At 43.0% G+C, this 19594-nt stretch overlaps 1 protein-coding gene across 4 annotated transcripts in view; it reads right to left on the bottom strand.

Moving 5' to 3' along the window:
- sbf1 (SET binding factor 1) overlaps window positions 1-19594 on the bottom strand; it is a 131021-nt gene that overhangs the window by 56797 nt on the left and 54630 nt on the right. For all 4 annotated transcript variants that reach the window (XM_078419652.1, XM_078419654.1, XM_078419656.1 and 1 more), the window contains exons 2-4: window positions 8774-8859; window positions 5121-5258; window positions 3987-4109 (exon numbers count right to left, since the gene is read on the bottom strand). In XM_078419652.1, coding sequence (XP_078275778.1) covers window positions 3987-4109; window positions 5121-5258; window positions 8774-8859 — 347 coding nt within the window. The remainder of the gene's footprint in view (window positions 1-3986; window positions 4110-5120; window positions 5259-8773; window positions 8860-19594) is intronic.

The following is a 19594-nucleotide window of genomic DNA, read 5'->3' as shown; positions in this document are numbered from 1 at the left end:
GGGAGGGGGAGAAAGGGGGAGGGGAGAAAGGGGGAGGGGAGAAAGGGGGAGGGGGGAAAAGGGGTGGGAGAAAGGGGGAGGGGGAGAGAGGGGAGGGGGAGAGAGGGGAGGGGGAGAGAGGGGAGGGGGAGAGAGGGGAGGGGGAGAGAGGGGAGGGGGAGAGAGGGAGAGGGGGAGAGGGGGAGGGGGAGAGAGAGAGAGGGGGAGGGGAGAGGGGGAGAGAGGGGGAAAGGGGAGAGAGGGGGAGGGGGAGAGAGGGGGAGGGGAGAGAGGGGGAGGGGAGAGAGGGGGGAGGGGGAGAAGGGGGAGGGGGTGAGAGTGGGAGAGAGGGATAGAGGGGGAGGGAGAGAGGGGGGGAGAGAGGGAGGGGGAGAGAGGGAGGGGGAGAGAGGGAGGGGGAGAGAGGGAGGGGGAGAGAGGGAGGGGGAGAGAGGGAGGGGGAGAGAGGGAAGGGGAGAGAGGGAGGGGGAGAGAGGGAGGGGGAGAGAGGGAGAGGGAGAGAGGGATGGGGAGAGAGGGATGGGGAGAGAGGGACGGGGAGAGAGGGAGAGGAGAGAGAGAGGGAGGGGGAGAGAGGGAGGGAGGGAAAGGGGTAGGGGGGATGGGAGGTAGGGGGGAGATGGAGAGAGGGAGAGAGGGAGAGAGAGAGAAATGTTAAGGATCAAGTCATTTTCATTTTCAAACAAGTATGTAAAATATTAAAATGTTTGAAATACTGAAATCAGGCAGTGTCTGCAAAATTCAGAACATTTCATTGGAACTTTTACAAATAATACCGTTCTAATTTTACTTTGTTCAGGATTAATCTCTAGGAGAGCGGATACTGCAACATACGGCCAACTGTTCTAAGGTTATAAGGTCATAAGTGATAGGAGTAGAATTAGGGCATTCAGCCATTCAATCATGGCAGATCTATCTCTCCCTCCTAACCCCATTGCCTGCCTTCTCCCCATAACCTCTGACACCTGGACTCATCAAGAATCCATCTATCTCTGCCTTAAAAATATCCAGACGGCCTCCACAGCCTTCTATTACATAGAATTCCTCCGTTTCACCACCCTGTGACTAAATACATTTCTCCTCACCTTCCTAAAAAACGTCCTTTAATTTTGAGGATATGACCTCTTTCCCTAGACTCTCCCACTCGTGGAAACATCCTCTCCACATCCACTCGATCTAAGCCTTTCACTATTCCTTATGTTTCAATAAGGTCCTCCCTAATTCTTCTAAACTCCAGCGAGTACTGGCCCAGTGCCGACAAACACTCATCGTAGGTTAACCTACTCATTCCTGGGATCATTCTTGTAAACCTCCTCTGGACCTTCTCCAGAGCCAGTACATTCCTTCCTCAGATATGGTGCCCAAAATTGCTCACAATGTTTCAAATGCGGCCTTACAAGCCCTCTTGAAATAAATGCTAGCATTGAGTTAGCTTTCTTTACTATCGATTCGACCAGCAGATTTTTGGAAATCCTGCACCAGCACTCCCAAATCCCTTTGCACCTCCGATTTCTGGATTCTCTCCCCATTTAGAAAATAGTCTACACTAGAAAATTCTCTCCACACAACCATAAGCAATGAAATAAAGACAGCCACTCCTCTTGTCTTTAGCTGCTCACACATTAAATGCTGGTCTTGGACAGCCCTCCTTCCTCTGCTTAGACTGGAAATGTCAAGTGAGCACTGAGAGCAGTCAAAGGCCGTCACAGTTAATATTACCCGAATAGCACAAATCAGGAACAACCACAACTGAAGTAATCATGCACCACTACCAGAGATAAAGCTATGCAGGGGCATGGGGCCCTTGTGAACGCAAGCACTGGCTCATTTTTTTCCCCATACACGAGGTGAATCTGTAGTTTGCAGAATGGATCCATTTATTCCCAAAACTAATCCATGAAGTCTAGACTCCAGTTGGCCTCTTGCTTTAAGTCAGTCATGTGTGCTCAAGTGTGCTGACTATGGTGAAAGAACCTGGCTTCTGTGGAACCTTAAACCTATTTTGGCCATTTAATTGAATGCTACCGAAACCACTACATAATTTGAATATGGCAATTTTTTTTTCTTCAGTCCTGATAGACAGAAAACAGTTATCCCTTCTCTTCTCCATAATCAACTCTCAAAATTGCTCTTCCCTCATAATCCAGCAGCTTTTAGGTTTTTGCTCTACGACCTCTACGCTAATACTCAGCCGGTCAGCCAGTCGGGAAACTGTTAACATTTCAGGTTGACTTTTCAATGACTTCTCATCGGAACATTAAAATTAGAAATGAATCATATTGTAAGTTGCAGGGAAACTGCCAGGTGGAGAAATCAGTTGGCATGTCTGCGCTGGCTGGAGACCAAAAGGAACTGAACACAGATTGTGATGGTGAGGCTGAAAACTGGTTCAATGACAGTTAATCTCTTCCGACTGATATGGGAGTCGCATTTACTCAGAGAAGAGAAAAGAAAAACCACAACCAGAACAGCAGAACCACAATATTTAATTTAGTTTAGAGATACAGCCCGGAAGCAGGCCCTTCAGCCCACCAAGTCTGCGCCGACCAGAGATCCCCACACACTAACACGATCCTACGCATACTAGGAACAATTTACAATTTTACCAAGCCAATTAACCTACCAACCTGTACGATTTTGTTGTGTGGGAGGAAACCAAAGATCCTGGAGAAAACCCACGCAGATCACGGGGAGAACATACAAAATTTGTACAGACAAGTACCGGTAGTCAGGATCGAACCCAGGTCTCTGGCGCTGTAAGGCAGCAACTCTACCGCTGCGCCACCGTGCCACCCCTATATTGCAGATAGAACATAGAATAGTACAGCACAGGAACAGGCCTTTCAGCCCACGATATCTGTGCCGACTATAATGCTAATCAATATGTTGAGTCACTTTCCATTGTAGTCTTCAAGAAGAAATTGGATAAATATATAATGGCAAAAAAATATGCAAGACTGCAAAGCAAGGATAGATGGAACAAGAGTGTTGGTCAAGTAGAGATCTGGTGCAGACTCAATAACTCAAATGGCTGCCTCTTGTACATCACCATATATAATAATCTGCTACTACTCCCTCCATCTCACTACAACACACTCAACTCTTCCAGGGCCTCAACTGTCATACTGCTTATCTTATAATTGAGTTGAAATTATCTCCAATCAAGCTTTGTGAGTTCTGCAGCCGATGGTTCTGGTCACCCCTGCAAACTCGTGTCACTATTTCTGTACTCCTTCCAAACAACTGTCTGAAATGGAACAGATTGTATGTATTCTCAGTGTTCTACTTGATCCCACACCGAGCTTCTGACTTGAAATCTCCTCCACCCCTATTGCCATTTCAGTTATATTGCAGTCTTTGGTCATGGTCAGTTCTCCTGTGGCCGTAACACTTCTGGACTTTTCTAATACCCCTGGATTGATCATTCAGGTTTTCACCTAATCAAAATTCTGCTGCTTGTACTCTGATTTGTAACCTTCAACCAACTCATTTCAGCCCACTGAAGTACATCAAGCAACTCTGTAAATGTAAGATTGTCATTACATTTTAAATGTAGTTGAGGCTTCTTTCTCAGTTTCTAATCTTTTCTAAGATTCACCCATAAATTCAACATTCCTCAGATTTTAAGAATCTCATGGCCAATGTATTAGTTAACTGGAACCAAGCTTTGGAATTTTACCCCAACTCCCATCCAACTCTCTGCCTCTTTCAACACTATCCCCTGTGGTGGTCATCTTTAAAACCAACCAGCATTCAATAATTCCACATTAAAGGGCTGCTGTGATCATGCGTTGATTGTGGGAACTAGAAGAATAGAACACTTTGCAGTTTGTGAGACTTTGCATTGCTAAATAATCATTTCATTTACTACATTAAAAATATTTTAACTTGCATTACAAAACAATGCCATTTGAAATAAGAGAGATGCTTCAGTACCCACAAGGTTCACCAAAAATGCATGGTTCCTTGTCATCCACGCAGCTTACCCTGAACACTTCAGTATGATCCAACTGTGAAACTAGAACCAGACTTTTCGGGGCAAATAGCTGTGGAGCCTGGATAAATTTTGAGTCTTGTTCTTCAGTGACATTTGCATGGTTCTGCTGGGGCTGCAGTGAAAAAATAAAATAAATATTAATATAAAGTACAGTGTAACACAACTCGAGCAAATCAAAGGGTCCAGCCGATATCTATGTAACAAATGCAGGTAAGGAGACAATACACAAAGAAGTACAGTTACCCAATTAAGGGGGATTAGCAGCTTCTTTACATGACTATATTTACCCAAGACTAAGTTACAAGCTGGAATCTAATATAATTAGCACATTGCATCATGGCTCAAATATCTATGGATGAATAGTTTGATAAATGATTGATAAATGGGAGGTGACCAAGCAATCTGTAACTGCTTGGAGCAGTTTTCATCCTCTCATGTAGGGTGACAGAAGAGAGGTGTTACAATTCTTAGTTAATAAGGATAAAAAAAGTGCAGAAATGAACTACAAATCTTGGTATTGAACCCCTGGTTGTAATCTATAGCAAATTAACATCTGGTCTAATTGGCATTTGCTACACAAGAATGAATTGGTGTGCGAAAAGTCCTTTGTCATGCATGCTCTCATCCTCAGAACTAAATGAGAACATCAATTACCTACTGAAGGTGGGAGGACGTTGGTAATGGGGGATGAGGAATAAATTCCAAAAACAGCCCTGCAAAATGATTCTGAATTGTAACTTGTTGCTTCGAAATCTCTGCATGTTTTGCCCCTCTCCATCTCTTTAATGTCTCCCACCCCTATAATTCTCTGAGATATCACTGCTTCTCGGACATTTATTCACTCCACCATCAGCAGCTTTGCCTTTAGTTGCCCAAAGTCCTCAGCTCAGAATTCCCTCCCCACTCTTCTTGGTCTCTTTCTTCGAAAAACTCCTTAAAATCTACTATTGTGACCAAGGCTTTTAGAAATGTGTAGGAAGGAAAGGCAGATGCTGGTTTAAGCTTTTGGAAATCTGCTCTAACATTTCAAATGGATCACAGTTGCTTGTGTGAAATATGATGGGATATTACTACCACATTGAAAGTATTATTTAAAGGGAGGTCGCTGTGGTAATACTATTACCTGTGAACTTTCCACTGCTTCCCAAAAAGTGAAACATGCACAATAATGCCGTTCTGAGTTGATATCTGTTAAAACTGCCACAAGGAAGTTTGCCGATTTCCTTTCAAGGACCAGCTGCCATCCACCAGGCTGACAAAACTGCAAGGAAAAAAGTCAAATTAAATAAAGAAGAATTTACACGTAGTTCAAATGAGAACATATCAACATCCATAATCCAATCATGAAGTACCCAGACATGGAAATCCTACGACACACACTCCCATCTATATACTAAAACTCTCATTTGTTTGTTTGTTTGTTCCTGAACTACAGCCAAAACGGTACACGATAGCACAACAATTTTAAGCCCACCTTACTCACCGTCATCCCTTTGGTGCTAATGGAAGAAGTTTCATTGAAATCGATGTTATATTTTAAAAGTTATTCACATTTTAAAGTTTAAATCTATCTCCTAGGGAAGGAGGGGGGAGGGAGGGAGGGGGGGGAGGGAGGGAGGGGGTGAAGGGAGGGAGGAGGGATAAGGGGGGTTGAGGGTGATGGAGTGGGGGGGAAGGGGGAAAGGAGGAGGGGAGGGGGGTAGGGGAGGAGGAGGAGGGAGGGATGGAGGGGAGGAGGGAGGGATGGAGGGGAAGGGGTGAAGGGAAGGGGAGGGGTGGAGGGAAGGGGTGGAGGGGGAATGAGGAGGGGGGGAGAGGGAGGGGGAGGGGGAGGGGGAGGGGGAGGGGGAGGGGGAGGAGAAGGGGAGGGGAGGGGAGGGGAAGGGAAGGGGAGGGGGAGGGGGAGGGGAGGAGATGGGGAGGGGGGAGGAGGAGGGGAGGAGAGGGGGGGGAGAGGGTGCTGCATCAATGCAGAGAGGTTTGGGCCCAACGGGTCCACTTGGTCTAGTAAATACTAATTCTGCTGGATTAACAAGGATGAGGGCTGAAGCAAGGATACACAACTTTCACCTTTCACATTTGCTTTGCCAAAACTTTTTCAGTCTTAGAATGTCTTCACCTTAACCTTCTCTATCCTGGAGGAAAGAGCCAAATGCTGTTTGTTTTCCCTCTCACTCTAATCTGCTTTTAGACACTTGAGTGACATTTTCTGTCCCTGATACTCTTCCCACAATGGTAACTCAAATCATATCCGTTAAGTGGATTGGCCGCTGTAGATGAATGGTAGGAGAAATGTGTAGAACTCCAGCAAGTATGAAGTGTTGCACTTTCAGAGGTGGAATGTAAGAGAAAAATATACAATTACTTCAAGATCCTTAAGGGCATTGATGCACAGAAGGGTCTTTGGTTCCAACTCCATAACTCCATGAAAGTGGCAACACAAGTAAATAAAGTGATAAAGAAGCAATGTAGCTAGCTTGCCTTTATAGGTCGGAGCTATGAGTATAAGAGTCAGGAAGTCATGATGCAGCTTTATAAGGCACGCTGCCTCAGGAAAGCCACCAGCATCTACAAAGACTCAACACACCCATGCCACCGTCTGTTTGAACTACTTCCATCTGGCAGACGTTACAAAGCCTTCTACGCCCGCACCTCCAGACTAAGAAACAGCTTTATCCCTAGAGCTACAGCTGCTCTGAATCGGTCCTGCTGAGAGCCCGCCATGATCTGTCTCTGCCCCCAGGGTCATCTGGCACAACTGGCCCCTACATTAACCTTTTTTTTCACTTTACCTTGTTCCCCCTTTTTTTTCTTCCCCCCCCCCCCTTTTGTTGTTTTCATTTCCGCCGTGATTTATTTATATATTTGATAGCATCGATATGGAAGGGACATTCTCAATCTCGTTGTACTTGTACAATGACAATAAAAGGTATTGTATTGTATTGTATTGTATTATAGGACTTTGGTTCGGCTGCATTTAGAGTATTGCATGCTATTCTGGTCTCCCCAATATAGGATGGGTGTGGAGGCTTTTTAAAGGGTATAGAGGAGGTTTATCCAAATGGTGCCTGGATTTTAAGGTATTAGCTACAGAGGTTGGACGATTTAGATTGTTTTCTCTGGAAAAGCAGAGGTTGAAGGGAGAACTGAAAAGTATAAAATTATGAGAGGCATAAATAGGATAGTCCAGGGTTTAACTATCAAATGGCGGAGAACATAGCTTTAAGGTGAGAAGGGCAATGTTTAAAGAGATGTGCGGGATAAGTATTTTTGTTTACACAGTGGGTGGTGAGTGCCTGGAACACGCTGCCATGGGTGGTGGTGGAAGCAGATATGATAATGGCATTTAAGAGATTTTAGTATAGGCTCACAGATCTGCAGGGAATGGAGGAATGTGGATTATGTAGAAGCAGATAAGAGTTGGTCTTGGCATCATGATCGGCAGACATTGTGAGACAAAGGGGCTGTTCCTGTGTTCCCATGTATCCCATGTTCTATGTTAAAATGCAGTTCTACAGTCTGCACAGTATCAGGAGAACCTGGTTGCAAGTGTATAGATTTTGTCAGTGGTAGCCAATGTCAAGAAAGCCTTCTAAAGAAACTGGTGTCTCGGTTTTATAAATGGAGGCAAAGAGCACAAAGGGAAGGATGTTACATTGAACTTCTGGAAAGCCCTAGTCAGACATCAGACCTCTGCTTTGGTCAGACATGGAATACTGAACCCAACACTGGTTACCTCTCTCTTTAGGAAGGACGTGAACGTCTTGGAGAAGGTTAGGAAATATTTACCAGAATAGATTCCAACTATAATGTTAGCCATGGTTAGTTTGATCTGCAAATCCAGCAGGTGTTTACTAGTAGGTTGCTTCCAGCCACGGTAACAGTTGTTGGCCTTTGCTGATTTTGCATGTGATGTGGCAGTGCATGAGTCCAGCTACAGGTTCTATAATAATCGGAATTCTGTGTATCCTAATTTAAAGTGGCCAATCTGACCATGGGTTCGAGAGGTATCTCTCTTCGCATACACTTTCCTCCTGCACTCATTTCCCTCTTTGGCTGTCAATTATTAGTCCCCGAGCCCAAAGGCCAGATGGTCACTGGATGTGGCTTCCTCACAACATTGCGCATGTCATCTCAACAGCAGCTCATTACGACTAGTGTGTTGTTTGCATGTTTCTCTGATCATGTACCCTCTGATCTCAGTCTCCCAACTGGCACCATTATTGGACCAGCAAGGATGGTAATACTGGTAGGCAGGCAGCTGATAAATCTAGGAGTATGCAACAAGATAATTTTAGGAACTTCTGATACAGACAATCATTTGCACCTAGCAAGATTTTACAAACAATGTGCGTGTGCATGTGCATGTGCATGTGAAGGAGGGCAGTGCGAGAGGAAGGCAGACAAAAACTTGGTACAAGGATACAATACCCACATTAAAAAGTAAAGAAGCAGCGGTAGAGTTGCTGCTTTACAGCGAATGCAGCGCCGGAGACTCAGGTTCGATCCTGACTACGGGTGCTGCACTGTAAGGAGTTTGTACGTTCTCCCCGTGACCTGCGTGGGTTTTCTCCGAGATCTTCGGTTTCCTCCCACACTCCAAAGACGTACAGGTATGTAGGTTAATTGGCTGGGTAAATGTAAAAATTGTCCCTAGTGGGTGTAGGATAGTGTTAATGTACGGGGATCGCTGGGCGGCACGGACTTGGAGGGCCGAAAAGGCCTGTTTCCGGCTGTATATATATGATATGATATTTTTACATAAATGTGACTAACCAACTGAATGCCCTCTGGAAAGGGGTTGTCTTCCCATTCCTTTTCAGGAAATCGCTGGATAATCCGTCCCTGACCATCACCACTCCCTGTAAAGGTACAAAGTCCATATTAAGAATAAAGATCACAACATATTAAAGTAGATTAAAATTAAGCTTTACATATTGCATCAATCCAGGTTAAATTAAACAGCACACAATGCCCAAAATGAGATGCAGGTGATGTTATGATACTCGGAGACTTTGAGAGAGAACCAAAAAAATGATTTCAAGTTTAAACTTTTTAAGTTCACGGATCATAATTTAAACTATCACCTTTTGTGCAAGATACCATTCAAGAGTCATACAGTGTGGAAACAGGCCCCTCAGCCCAACTTGCCCCATCTACACTACTTCCACATGCCTGCCTTTGTATCAGCCCCATATCTCACTGAATCTATCTAATCCATGTACCTGTCCAATGTTTCTTAAACGTTTCGATAATACCTGCCTCAACTACCTCCTCCGGCAGCTTGTTCCATTCACCCGCTTTAATCAGTGGATTGTTTTTCCTGACGAGTTTTATAAAGGTAACTTCATGTCAGTCACTTTCACTTCACTTCTGGAATTCAACTTGATGGATGATGTATGGATCAAAGTTGTGATAAGATCTGGAGTCAGATGGTCTTAGCAAAACCTAAAAGGGGCATCGGTAACCATGTACTGCTTGAAAGCACTGTTAATTTTCATTTCGCTGATGAATGTCTGGTTCGTAAAATGTCTAACAGCAATTAGCTGGAGTGAATTTATTCTACTTTTTCTTGTTAACAGGACATAACAGGCAATTTTCCACACCGTCAGGTAGATGTCAGTGTCACAATTAAACTGGAATAGAATGATCTCAAGCACAGATTTTCAGCATTACAGCTGTTTGGTCCCAAGGTATTTGCTGAATCCAGTTTCTCAGCCATTTCTTGATACCATGTGGAGTCAATTGAAATGGCTAAAGACTGACTTTGGTAATGGCGAGGATCTCAGGTGAAAACTGAGATTTATCATCTGTTAAACAGGCCCCTCAGCCAAAACAAACATAATTGTAAATGCTGCAATCTTTAGCACTCGTATACTTGGCCCCATCACCATCGAGTATAGGTATGTTATGTTATTTGTGCCTCCTGTTTAACTGGCTACACATTTTCCACAGATATTCATGATAGGACTGCAAGATTTTCCACTGATCATTTTATTGAAAGGTCACTTGGCTCTGTCTACTGCAAGCTATTTTCCCTGATCAGCGTACAGGTAATCTTGCACTTCTCCAGGCTGGCACCTCATTTTGAGGTATGTCTGGTACTACTCCCAGCACACGCCCCTCTGCACTCCTCCTTGTATCCAAATTGATTCCTTGGCTTGACAGTTATGGTAGAGTAAGGGATATGCTGGGCCGTGCAGTTCCTGATACCCCACAGAACTTTATGGAACTGTCAGATCTGTTCTGACAGGGTCTTTTCTCCACAAGGACCGTATGGTTGTCACTTTCATCAATACTATAATGGAAAATCACAACTGTCGCAGGTAGGTTGGTGAGAACACAGTTATACAAGCTTACATCTTGTGTTAGTTCTTTCAGTACCTTCAATGCTTAATAAAACCAAATCGATGGGAACTCATCCAATACTTCTGACACGGCGATATCTATTTTTATTGACATACGACCTTTCAGTATATATGGGTTCAATTGCCAAAAGAATGAAGAGCCCTCTTCAGCAGTTAGCTCACTCAGAGTTCTACATTTACCGCACACAGAAAATAAATCTAACCATACGGATCAGCCAAAGATCCACCCACTCACTTTAGTCCCATTCAGCACATCAAGCAAAAACCCTGACTATCATTATCAAACTTGACGTTTAAAGCCATATTTATGAGAAGATACTGAACCTATCCTGGGCTTTCCTGCACCCATCTATCTTTAATGATGGACAACTCAATTCACAACTACTGTTTATCTTTCAGGTGAGCTTTCACCTTTATTCCTGGGTTCGTGTTTCTGAAAATAATCTCAAAAGACACCAGTCTGCAACTTTGGCAAGGCAAGAAGTAGATGACGTACATGGAACATAAGAACACACAATTCTGGGAACAACTGTAGTTCATCACTCTAGTCCCGAGGTTCATACTAGCCAATCACTCAACCAATAAACCTCATGCAACAGCTTTTAACATTGCCCACTATAATCTATTTTTATCATCCATCTGGACTGTCTGTTCCAGATTAATCACCTTCTATAAGACAAAAAAAAGCTGAATGAACACAATTTGCATTCTATACACCTGAAAGACCTTCACAAAACCTTCACAGTGAAAAAGACCAGCCTTATTTGGGGCCATAATTAAACAAATCACACATCAGCCCAACCTCTCGCCTTGGCAAGTTTACATCTCCAGAAAAATGTTAACAAAAGGCTTCCGATCACTGCTGTCAAGGTGACAGAACAGAAGTGATACCAGGTATTGAGCTCTCAAGGTTTAATCTTAGTAATCACAGCAGGACATTGCAGGCACATACGAGCAGCAGCAGGGACATTCCTTTGGAGTGACAGAGTGTATGATTTGCACACAAGCTTCCAGATACACAATTAATTATACCATATCACATCAAAGGGCTTAAATGAAATTTACACGGTCATAATGACCTTGTCTAATTATCTGACCAACATTACACACAGTTTCAATTATTCATTCAGATTTGTAACTATGACTGGCAACTAATTCCCTTTATTTATTTCAAAGTCCAGGAGAGAGTTGGTGAGCAGTCATTTTGAGAAGAGAGAAAGCATTTTTGAAAATTTGGCTAGAGAAAGAGCTGCTTATCCTTCCAGAGGCTTTTCTCAAGAGAAAAGAGGGACATTTAAAAAACATTTAAAAAGCAGGCTCAGCGAGAGGTAGCCAATGAAGTGGAGTGGCATATTGGGAAAGAGGCTATGTTTATGCGTTTGGCTCAAGAGGCTTCGGCGAGAGGCCTGAGCAAAGGGTGACAGCAAGTTAAGGCACAATCTGTTTTTCTCAATAGTTCTTCCTTGGTGTCAGAGATGACAGGTGCGATAGTGGTATACTCCTCCTGCAGGATGTTCGAAGTCAGGGGAATTTCCAGTGTCATTGAGGACTATACCTGCAGGAAGTGCGGGTCAGCTGCAGCTCCTTATGGACTGCGTTATGAAACCGGAGCTGTGGCTGGATGACCTCAGGTTTATCCAGGGGTGTGAAAGTAACAGTAGATGCCCATAGTACAGGCAGCATGTAGGTGGGTGACCACTGCAGGAAAGGAGAGGGCTGAGGGCAGAGGGCAGAGGGGAGAGGGGAGAGGGGAGAGGGGAGAGGGGACAGGGACAGGGACACAGAGAGAAATCAGTCACCTGTAACATTTAAGGTAACTAACTTCTCAGCCGCAAGTAAAGGACCAGTAAAGAAAAGGAAAGTAACAGTAGATGCCCATAGTACAGGCAGCATGTAGATAGGTGACCACTCTGGAAAGGAGAGGGCTGAGGGAAAGGGAGAGGGAGAAGGCTGAGGGGAGAGGGCTGAGGGGAGAGGGCTGAGGGGAGAGGGAGAGGGCTGAGGGGAGAGGGAGAGGGAGAGGGCTGAGGGGAGAAGGAGAGGGAGAGGGAAATCAGTGTCACCTGTAACATTTAAGGTAACTAACTTCTCACCTGCAAGTAAAGGATCATCAGAATGGAAAGAGGAACATCAAAACAAAATGAGGAACATCGGTTTGGAAGAGGAACATCGGACTGAATGAGGAACATGGACCAAACATGGGCAGATGAGACTAGCTTCGATGAGGCATCTTGGGTGCATGAACGAGTTGGGCTGAAGGCCTCCTTTTCCAGGCTAATTGCCTATAATGGGCATTTTATATCTCTTAATTCTGTGAATCCAACTTATTCAAGTTTGAAGTACTTAAATCTGGCCTACCATAAACATAGATAAACCGAGGCAGCCAACAGTTCTGCATGTTAACCAGAAGCTCTGGATAATAGCCTGATATTCTGACCTCTGGTAATGAAGTATAACCGCTTTTGAAATTTCCAGGCCCATAACATTCAGATGAGAAACCAATAAACAAGGAACAGAAACAGAAAAAAGTTTTTCACAAAACAAAATCCAAAAAATACAGTCCAAAAGGATTCCATTTTGGGAGGATATTGAGAACTAAACAACCGTGCTGATTCATCATAAATACCATTTGTTTGTTTATTATTATCACGTGTACCAAGATACAGAGAAGAGCTTTTGTTTGCATTCTATCCAGTCAAAGAAAAGACATGAATATAATCAAGCCAGCCACAGTGCAAAGATAAAGGATAAAGGGGACAACATCTAGTGCAAAGATATAACATGGAAGTCCGATAAAATACCAAGAGACGGACATTATAAACTGAACCTCAAGTAAGAAGTTTAGCCTGAAAAGAGGCGGCTTCAGGGATATAATAGTTTTAAAAATTACAGAAGAATTTGAAACAAGATTGTGTCTAATAAGCGAATCAGTAAGAATACACAAATTAACAGTATACACTGTGTATACTGCACGAGTTAACCCATCCTGAATATGCCTGTAAACGATTGACGACATATTATTCTCACTTGCATTTTTGGACTTCAACAGGAGCAGCTGTTGAAGAAAAGGATCCACAAAAGTCAATGCTGTAAATCCCCATTATAACAGACCATGGGGGGGGGAATGGTTATTGCCGATTGTCCATTATAACTGAGTAAAGTATTATCATTGCATGTAGTTGAAAATTGTATTTGAAACGAAGAACTGTAGATGATACACAAAAAACACATGTGTTAAGACACAAAAGACAAAGGTGCTGGAATAACTCAGCAGGTCAGGCAGCATCAGTGGAGAACTTGGATAGGTGACATCAGGACCCTTCTTCAGACTGATTCAGTCTCCTGAGTTACTCCAGCATTGTGTCGCTTCACCATAAAACTAGGCCCCGATGCTGCTGCTCTGCACCAGCGAGCCTTTCTTCACCGGTTCACGCGGCTGTTGTTGTGGCTCATGTTGTAGCCCCTGGCCTGCAATTCCATGCTAAGATGTGCTCGATCACACTAAGGTTCCCTTCCCTCTCACCTGCTGCTGCTTCCAGTGTGGATTATGTCGATGACTCTGGGGGAGAAGAAGGAAGCCATGTGGACAGAGTGACAGGAGGAGGCAGCAGCGGTTGAGTGGAGAGTGGGCAAAGCCATCATCGGTGGGCAAGAATCAGCAACAGGTGAGAGGAGAGGGAGCCTCTTGGTGACCAGTGGTGGCAACCTGAAGAAAGCGCTGTCCCCAGGAGCTATACAACAACAGTCGTGTCACCGATCCATATAATATAATAATAGATGAAGAAGATTGCCAAGCAAGCATTATTTTTATGATTGGTATTAACTTACAGTCGTAGACTACAAGAAAGTTGTGATAAGAGAGAAAAAAACGATGCTATTTTGCCTAAGATTGTTTCGGGAGCAACACCCTTTCCATTAATAAACCATTTGAAATCGAACATTAGCAGACACAAATGTAGACCAAACGAAACAAATTATAAATGTAGGCTACACAATTGCACCTAATTTTTATTAGCCTGTTTCCAGCAATCAAACTCAGACAATGTACACAGTTAAGTGGGGCCCTAGTGGTCTTCAGTACAGGGTGGTAGGTGCTTATGCACAGCGGGTGGTTAACTGCCGCCTATTGTTTTCTAAGTACACACAATAAGCTGCCGGCGCAGCAGGCGGCACAGACAGCGGTGGGAGAGAGAGAGGACGGCGAGAGAGAGAAAGAGCGGCGAGAGAGAGAGAGAGAGCGACAAGAGAGAGAGAGAGCGGCAAGAGAGAGAGAGCGACAAGAGAGAGAGAGCGACAAGAGAGAGAGAGCGACAAGAGAGAGAGAGCAACAAGAGAGAGAGAGCAACAAGAGAGAGAGAGCAACAAGAGAGAGAGAGAGGACGGCGGGAGAGAGAGAGAGCGACAAGAGAAAAAGAGAGAGCGGCAAGAGAGAAAGAGAGAGCGGCAAGAGAGAGAGAGCGACAAGGTCCAACTACAATGATGATACATTCCAGAAAGCAGAACAACGCTTCTCTTCCCTCAAAAAACTCAGGAAATTCAGTATGTCCTCATGACTTTTATCAATTTCTGAAGATGTACCTATCTGGATAAAGCCCATCTTGGCATAGCATCTGCCCTGCCCAAGACCACAAGAAATTGCGGAAAGTCATTGTGCAGCAAAGCGGATTCACTTCACACTGCCAACATAATCAAGGACCACTCACATCCTGGTCATTCTCCCCCCCTCTCCAGATACAAAAGTTTGAAAATGCATACCACCATTTTCAAGATCAGCTTCTTGCCTTCTGTTATATCAGCCTTTTGAACGGTCCTCTTATGTGCTAGGGATGTTTTCCCCAATCTTACATTCTAGCTTGTTTTGGCACATGCACTGTTTTTTAATTACACTATCTCTGCAGCTGGAACACTATATTCTGCACCACTACCTGTTGCATTCATGTATGATAGGATCTCCCTGAATAGTACACAAAACAACAGTTTTTCATTGTATCTCTGTATACACGATAATAAACTAATACCAATATTATAATAAAAGATTTATTATGTTGATAAGAGTAAATTTGATCATCGAGTCAGTTTCAGGATGTTAAAAAGAGATAGAATAGCAAATTAGCACAAAAAAATAATACGATACTAAGAGCTTCAATTGTGCGAGAAAACAAGAAAATAGCAAAATAGATAATCCTCAGAGAGGAAGGCACAAGAAATTATATTCGGAAATTAAAAAAATAACAATCAAAATAATATTTTGCCTCTGTCAAAAATGAAATGATTGATGTAGAAGACAAAATGGGAAACCAGTGTCTAGAGACGATAAGGAACTAACTGCCTAACATACCATCAGAAAGCTGGAAAAAGAGAGCTTAAAAACAAAATATTCTCTGGACACAACTGCTTGTAACCATGTTTCTCAGAAACAGCTGCAAAGACAGTACACATTGGTATTACAAAAATCCCTAGACTCTGGGAAAAGTCTTAGCCTGGAAGGTAGCCAATTTAACATGCTATTTAATAAATGAGTGAGAACAAAAATAGGGAACCTCAGCCACTTCGAAGACCACAAAATTGGCTTTAATAGGGAACTTAGAGAATCATAATATGATTGGGCAGAAACAAGGTTGTATGGAAGAAATGCAATATTTGATAAATATAGTTGTTTTTTGAGATTTTAACATGAAAGTTGTTTGATAATGTGGAATCAGTGGAAATGGTATATTGAGATTTTTAAAGGACCTTTGATACTGTGTCACACAGAATGGTTGGCTTGTTGCTGTGGGTAAACATTTAGCATGGGTAAAGGACAAGACAACATAAACACATCATTTTCAGATTGGTAGGCCAACACTAGTGGGAGGGCACAAGAATCAGTCTTGGGCCCTCAGCCTCTAGGATTTATATTAATAGTTTAGATGAAATTACAGTTGAACATATCCAAGTTTGCTGACTACTCAAGACAAGTTGACAAAGTGAGGCACATGATGACACCGAATGTGCAAAGGGATGTAGAGAGTTGGCAATGAGGCGTTGGAAGTTGAAAAAAACATTTGTTATCTAAATTGATATAAAGCATAAAATAAACTATTTTTAAAGGGTGTGAACATATTAAATATTAATATTCAGCAGAACTTGGGTGTCCCAAGAACCAATATTTAATGTGCAGATACAGGACGCAATTACAAAGACAAATTATTTTGGCTTTCATTGCAAAAGAGTTGGAGTCCAAGCATTGATGCAATTGTTCAGAGTTTCAGTGAGAACAAGCCTGGAGCACGCAAAGCATTTTTTGTCTCCATGATTGAATTAGACGAAGTGCAGCGCAGATTTATTCTGCTGATTCATGGGACGAAAGTCAGAGTCACATTGATCAGCAAGACCATTCATTACAGTATGTCTGACCATCAAGCAACTATTCATGATAGTCCAATTTTATTCTTCTCATATTTCCATCAACTCCACTAGTTTCAACTATACACCTACAAACTAATAGTAATTTATAATGGTCAATTTCAGCTAAAAACCCACACTTCTATGGGAAGTGAAAGGAAACTAGGGCTCCCAGAGAAAGCCCATGTGGTCACAGGAGGAACATGTGAAAGCCATACGGATAGCACTGGAGGTCAAGATTGAACCTAGGTTATTGGAGCTGTGAGGCAGCAACTCCAAAAACTGTGCTATTTTGCCATCCCAAGATGGTTTTTCTTTGAGACTGATAGAAACTGGCATGTATTCACTGCAGTTCAGATGAATGAAAGAAAATTCCATTGCAATACAAGATAATGAGAAGGACTGATAGGGTTGATGCTGTAAAGTAGTTTTCTCAGAATGGGGTGCTAAGACAGCACATTTATAGAATAAGCTCATCCTTCAGGACCAAATTAGCAGGAATTGAAAACTTGCGGGATATGGGTCTTTGGAATTATCTACCCTGAAAGGCTGTTGATCCTCACATTGTCAGCTTTCAGGGATGAAATTGAATCTTTGAACTCTAAGAGAATCAAGAGATCAAGAAAAGTAGAAATGATATACAGCAGGCTTGAGGCAACATAGACACAAAAAGCTGGAGTGACTCAGCGGGACAGGCAGCATCTCTGGAGAAAAGTAATGGGTGACGTTTCGGGTCGAGACCCTTTTTCAGACTGAAAATCACGTGAAAGGGAAACAAGAGATATAGACGATGATGTAGAGAGATATAGAACAATGAATTAAAGATATATTATATATCTTGTTCAATGAAAGATATTCATTGTATATCACTGAAAACTAATTGTAGACTTTCAAAGAGATCCCTCTCCCCACCCCCCCACTCACCATCAACAACACCATAATCATATCTGTGAAGTCATTTAAGTTCCTTGGAACCACCATCTCCAGGGACCTTAAATGGGGGGCCACCATCGACTCCACAGTCAAAAAGGCCCAACAGAGGATGTACTTCCTGCGGCAACTGAGGAAACACAATCAGCCACAGGCAATGATGGTCCAATTCTATACTGCTATCATTGAGTCCGTCCTCACCTTCTCCATCATGGTCTGGTTTGGCTCAGCCACCAAGCACGACATCCGGAGGCTTCAGTCTGAACAAGGGTCTCGACCCGAAACGTCACCCATTCTTTCTCTCCTGAGATACTGCCTGACCTGCTGAGATACTCCAGCATTTTGTGAAATAAATACCTTTGAGTTCAGTTTTGGTCACCCGGAAATAGGAAAGATGCCATTCAGCTGGAAAGAATTACAAGGACTTCTAAGTGGTTGAGGCACTTATAATAACATAATTTAAGGGACATTTGGACAGGTACATGGATAGGAAAGGTTAGAGGGTTACGAGTCAGATACAGGCAAATGGGACTAGCCTAGATGGCATCTTGGTCAGTATGGACGAGTTGGGCTAAAGGGCCTTTTCTGTGCTGTACGACTCTTCCTAATCAGCTACTCACAACCAAAAATGATGACTCCCATAAACTAGTTGTCCACAGCACCTACGGGCATCATTATTGTGAAAAGCGTTCTGAATTCTCTCTCATAAACAATTTGATGAGAATTACCAGAAAATGCAAGAACAACTTAATCACAAATCCACATCCGGAGCGAGGATGACATGTTGGGTACCTCAGAGATGTTGTAATCATGGTTAGTTACTGGAGAGGAGGCAAACTGATTCCGCTAAGTATGGAGGGGTCTCCATTCTTTGCCACCGGGGAAGTCATCGGAATGATTCTCCCAACTAACTCCTCCGTTAGTAACATCTGCTGGGAATCTCTGTGGATCCCACTTAAATAAAAATTACAATACATTGAATTCAGAGAGTAAGCCAACTTCAAAGAAAATTGCAGGGAGAAGCATCAACCACTTATTTGGCTTTACTAAAGCCTTTGATGGACCACAGGTTGATTTTTTTGCAACATTGTAGGCCTTTACTATCTTTAACTTCCCTCATTCGCCACATATCAACCACTTTTCCTGTTGGGTTATTGTGTCTCAGAAGGGATTCCCTTCCCTCAGAAGGGAATATATTTGTTGTAATGCATAAGGAGGAACTGTCGATGCTGGTTAAACCAAAGACAGACACGAAAGGTTGGGGTGACTCAGCAGGTCAGGCTCCCGACTCTCAGTGTGAAGAAGGGTCTCGACCCGATACGTCACCTATTCCTTTTCTCCAGAGATGGTGCCTGACCCGCCGAGTTACTCCAGCGTTTTGCGTCTCTTATATTAGGTGTAAACATATTGTAATTCTACAAATGTTAGCATTGCTTGCTTTCTATCATGACTTAATGTAGTTTCCCAATCCACCACAATCGTGCTTAATTTTCATTGCTTTGCTTAGATTTCAGATGCTGGAAACCACTTTCAATTTCTGCTAATTTGGTCCGACTACTTAATCGCATCCATTTATTTTTGTTTGCGAACCGACAAATCATTATAGTGCAACATAAAACAAGAACAACCAGAAAGACCTTAATGCCATAGCTCCAGTCTATGTGTAGATTGAAATCGACCATGATTACTGTGTTGGTCTTGCAACAAGCACCTCCAATTTCCCAATTTATACCAGTCTCTACGTTAGTATTATGTTTGGGGGTCAAAGGCAAATACCACCAATATTTTCTGTCCTTTGTAGTTTCTTAGCTCCACCAACTACTCCTTGATTTTCAAAGTCAAGATCTTTTCTCCCTGCTGTCACATCCTAAAAATTAATATCAGAGCAACTCCCCTTTCTATTTCACAATTAACT

The sequence above is a fragment of the Rhinoraja longicauda genome, chromosome 23, assembly GCF_053455715.1.
Source record: "Rhinoraja longicauda isolate Sanriku21f chromosome 23, sRhiLon1.1, whole genome shotgun sequence".
Classification (NCBI taxonomy): domain Eukaryota; kingdom Metazoa; phylum Chordata; class Chondrichthyes; order Rajiformes; family Arhynchobatidae; genus Rhinoraja; species Rhinoraja longicauda.
The sequence above is the reverse complement of the archived record's forward strand: the minus strand, read 5'-3'. Positions and strand labels throughout refer to the sequence as shown.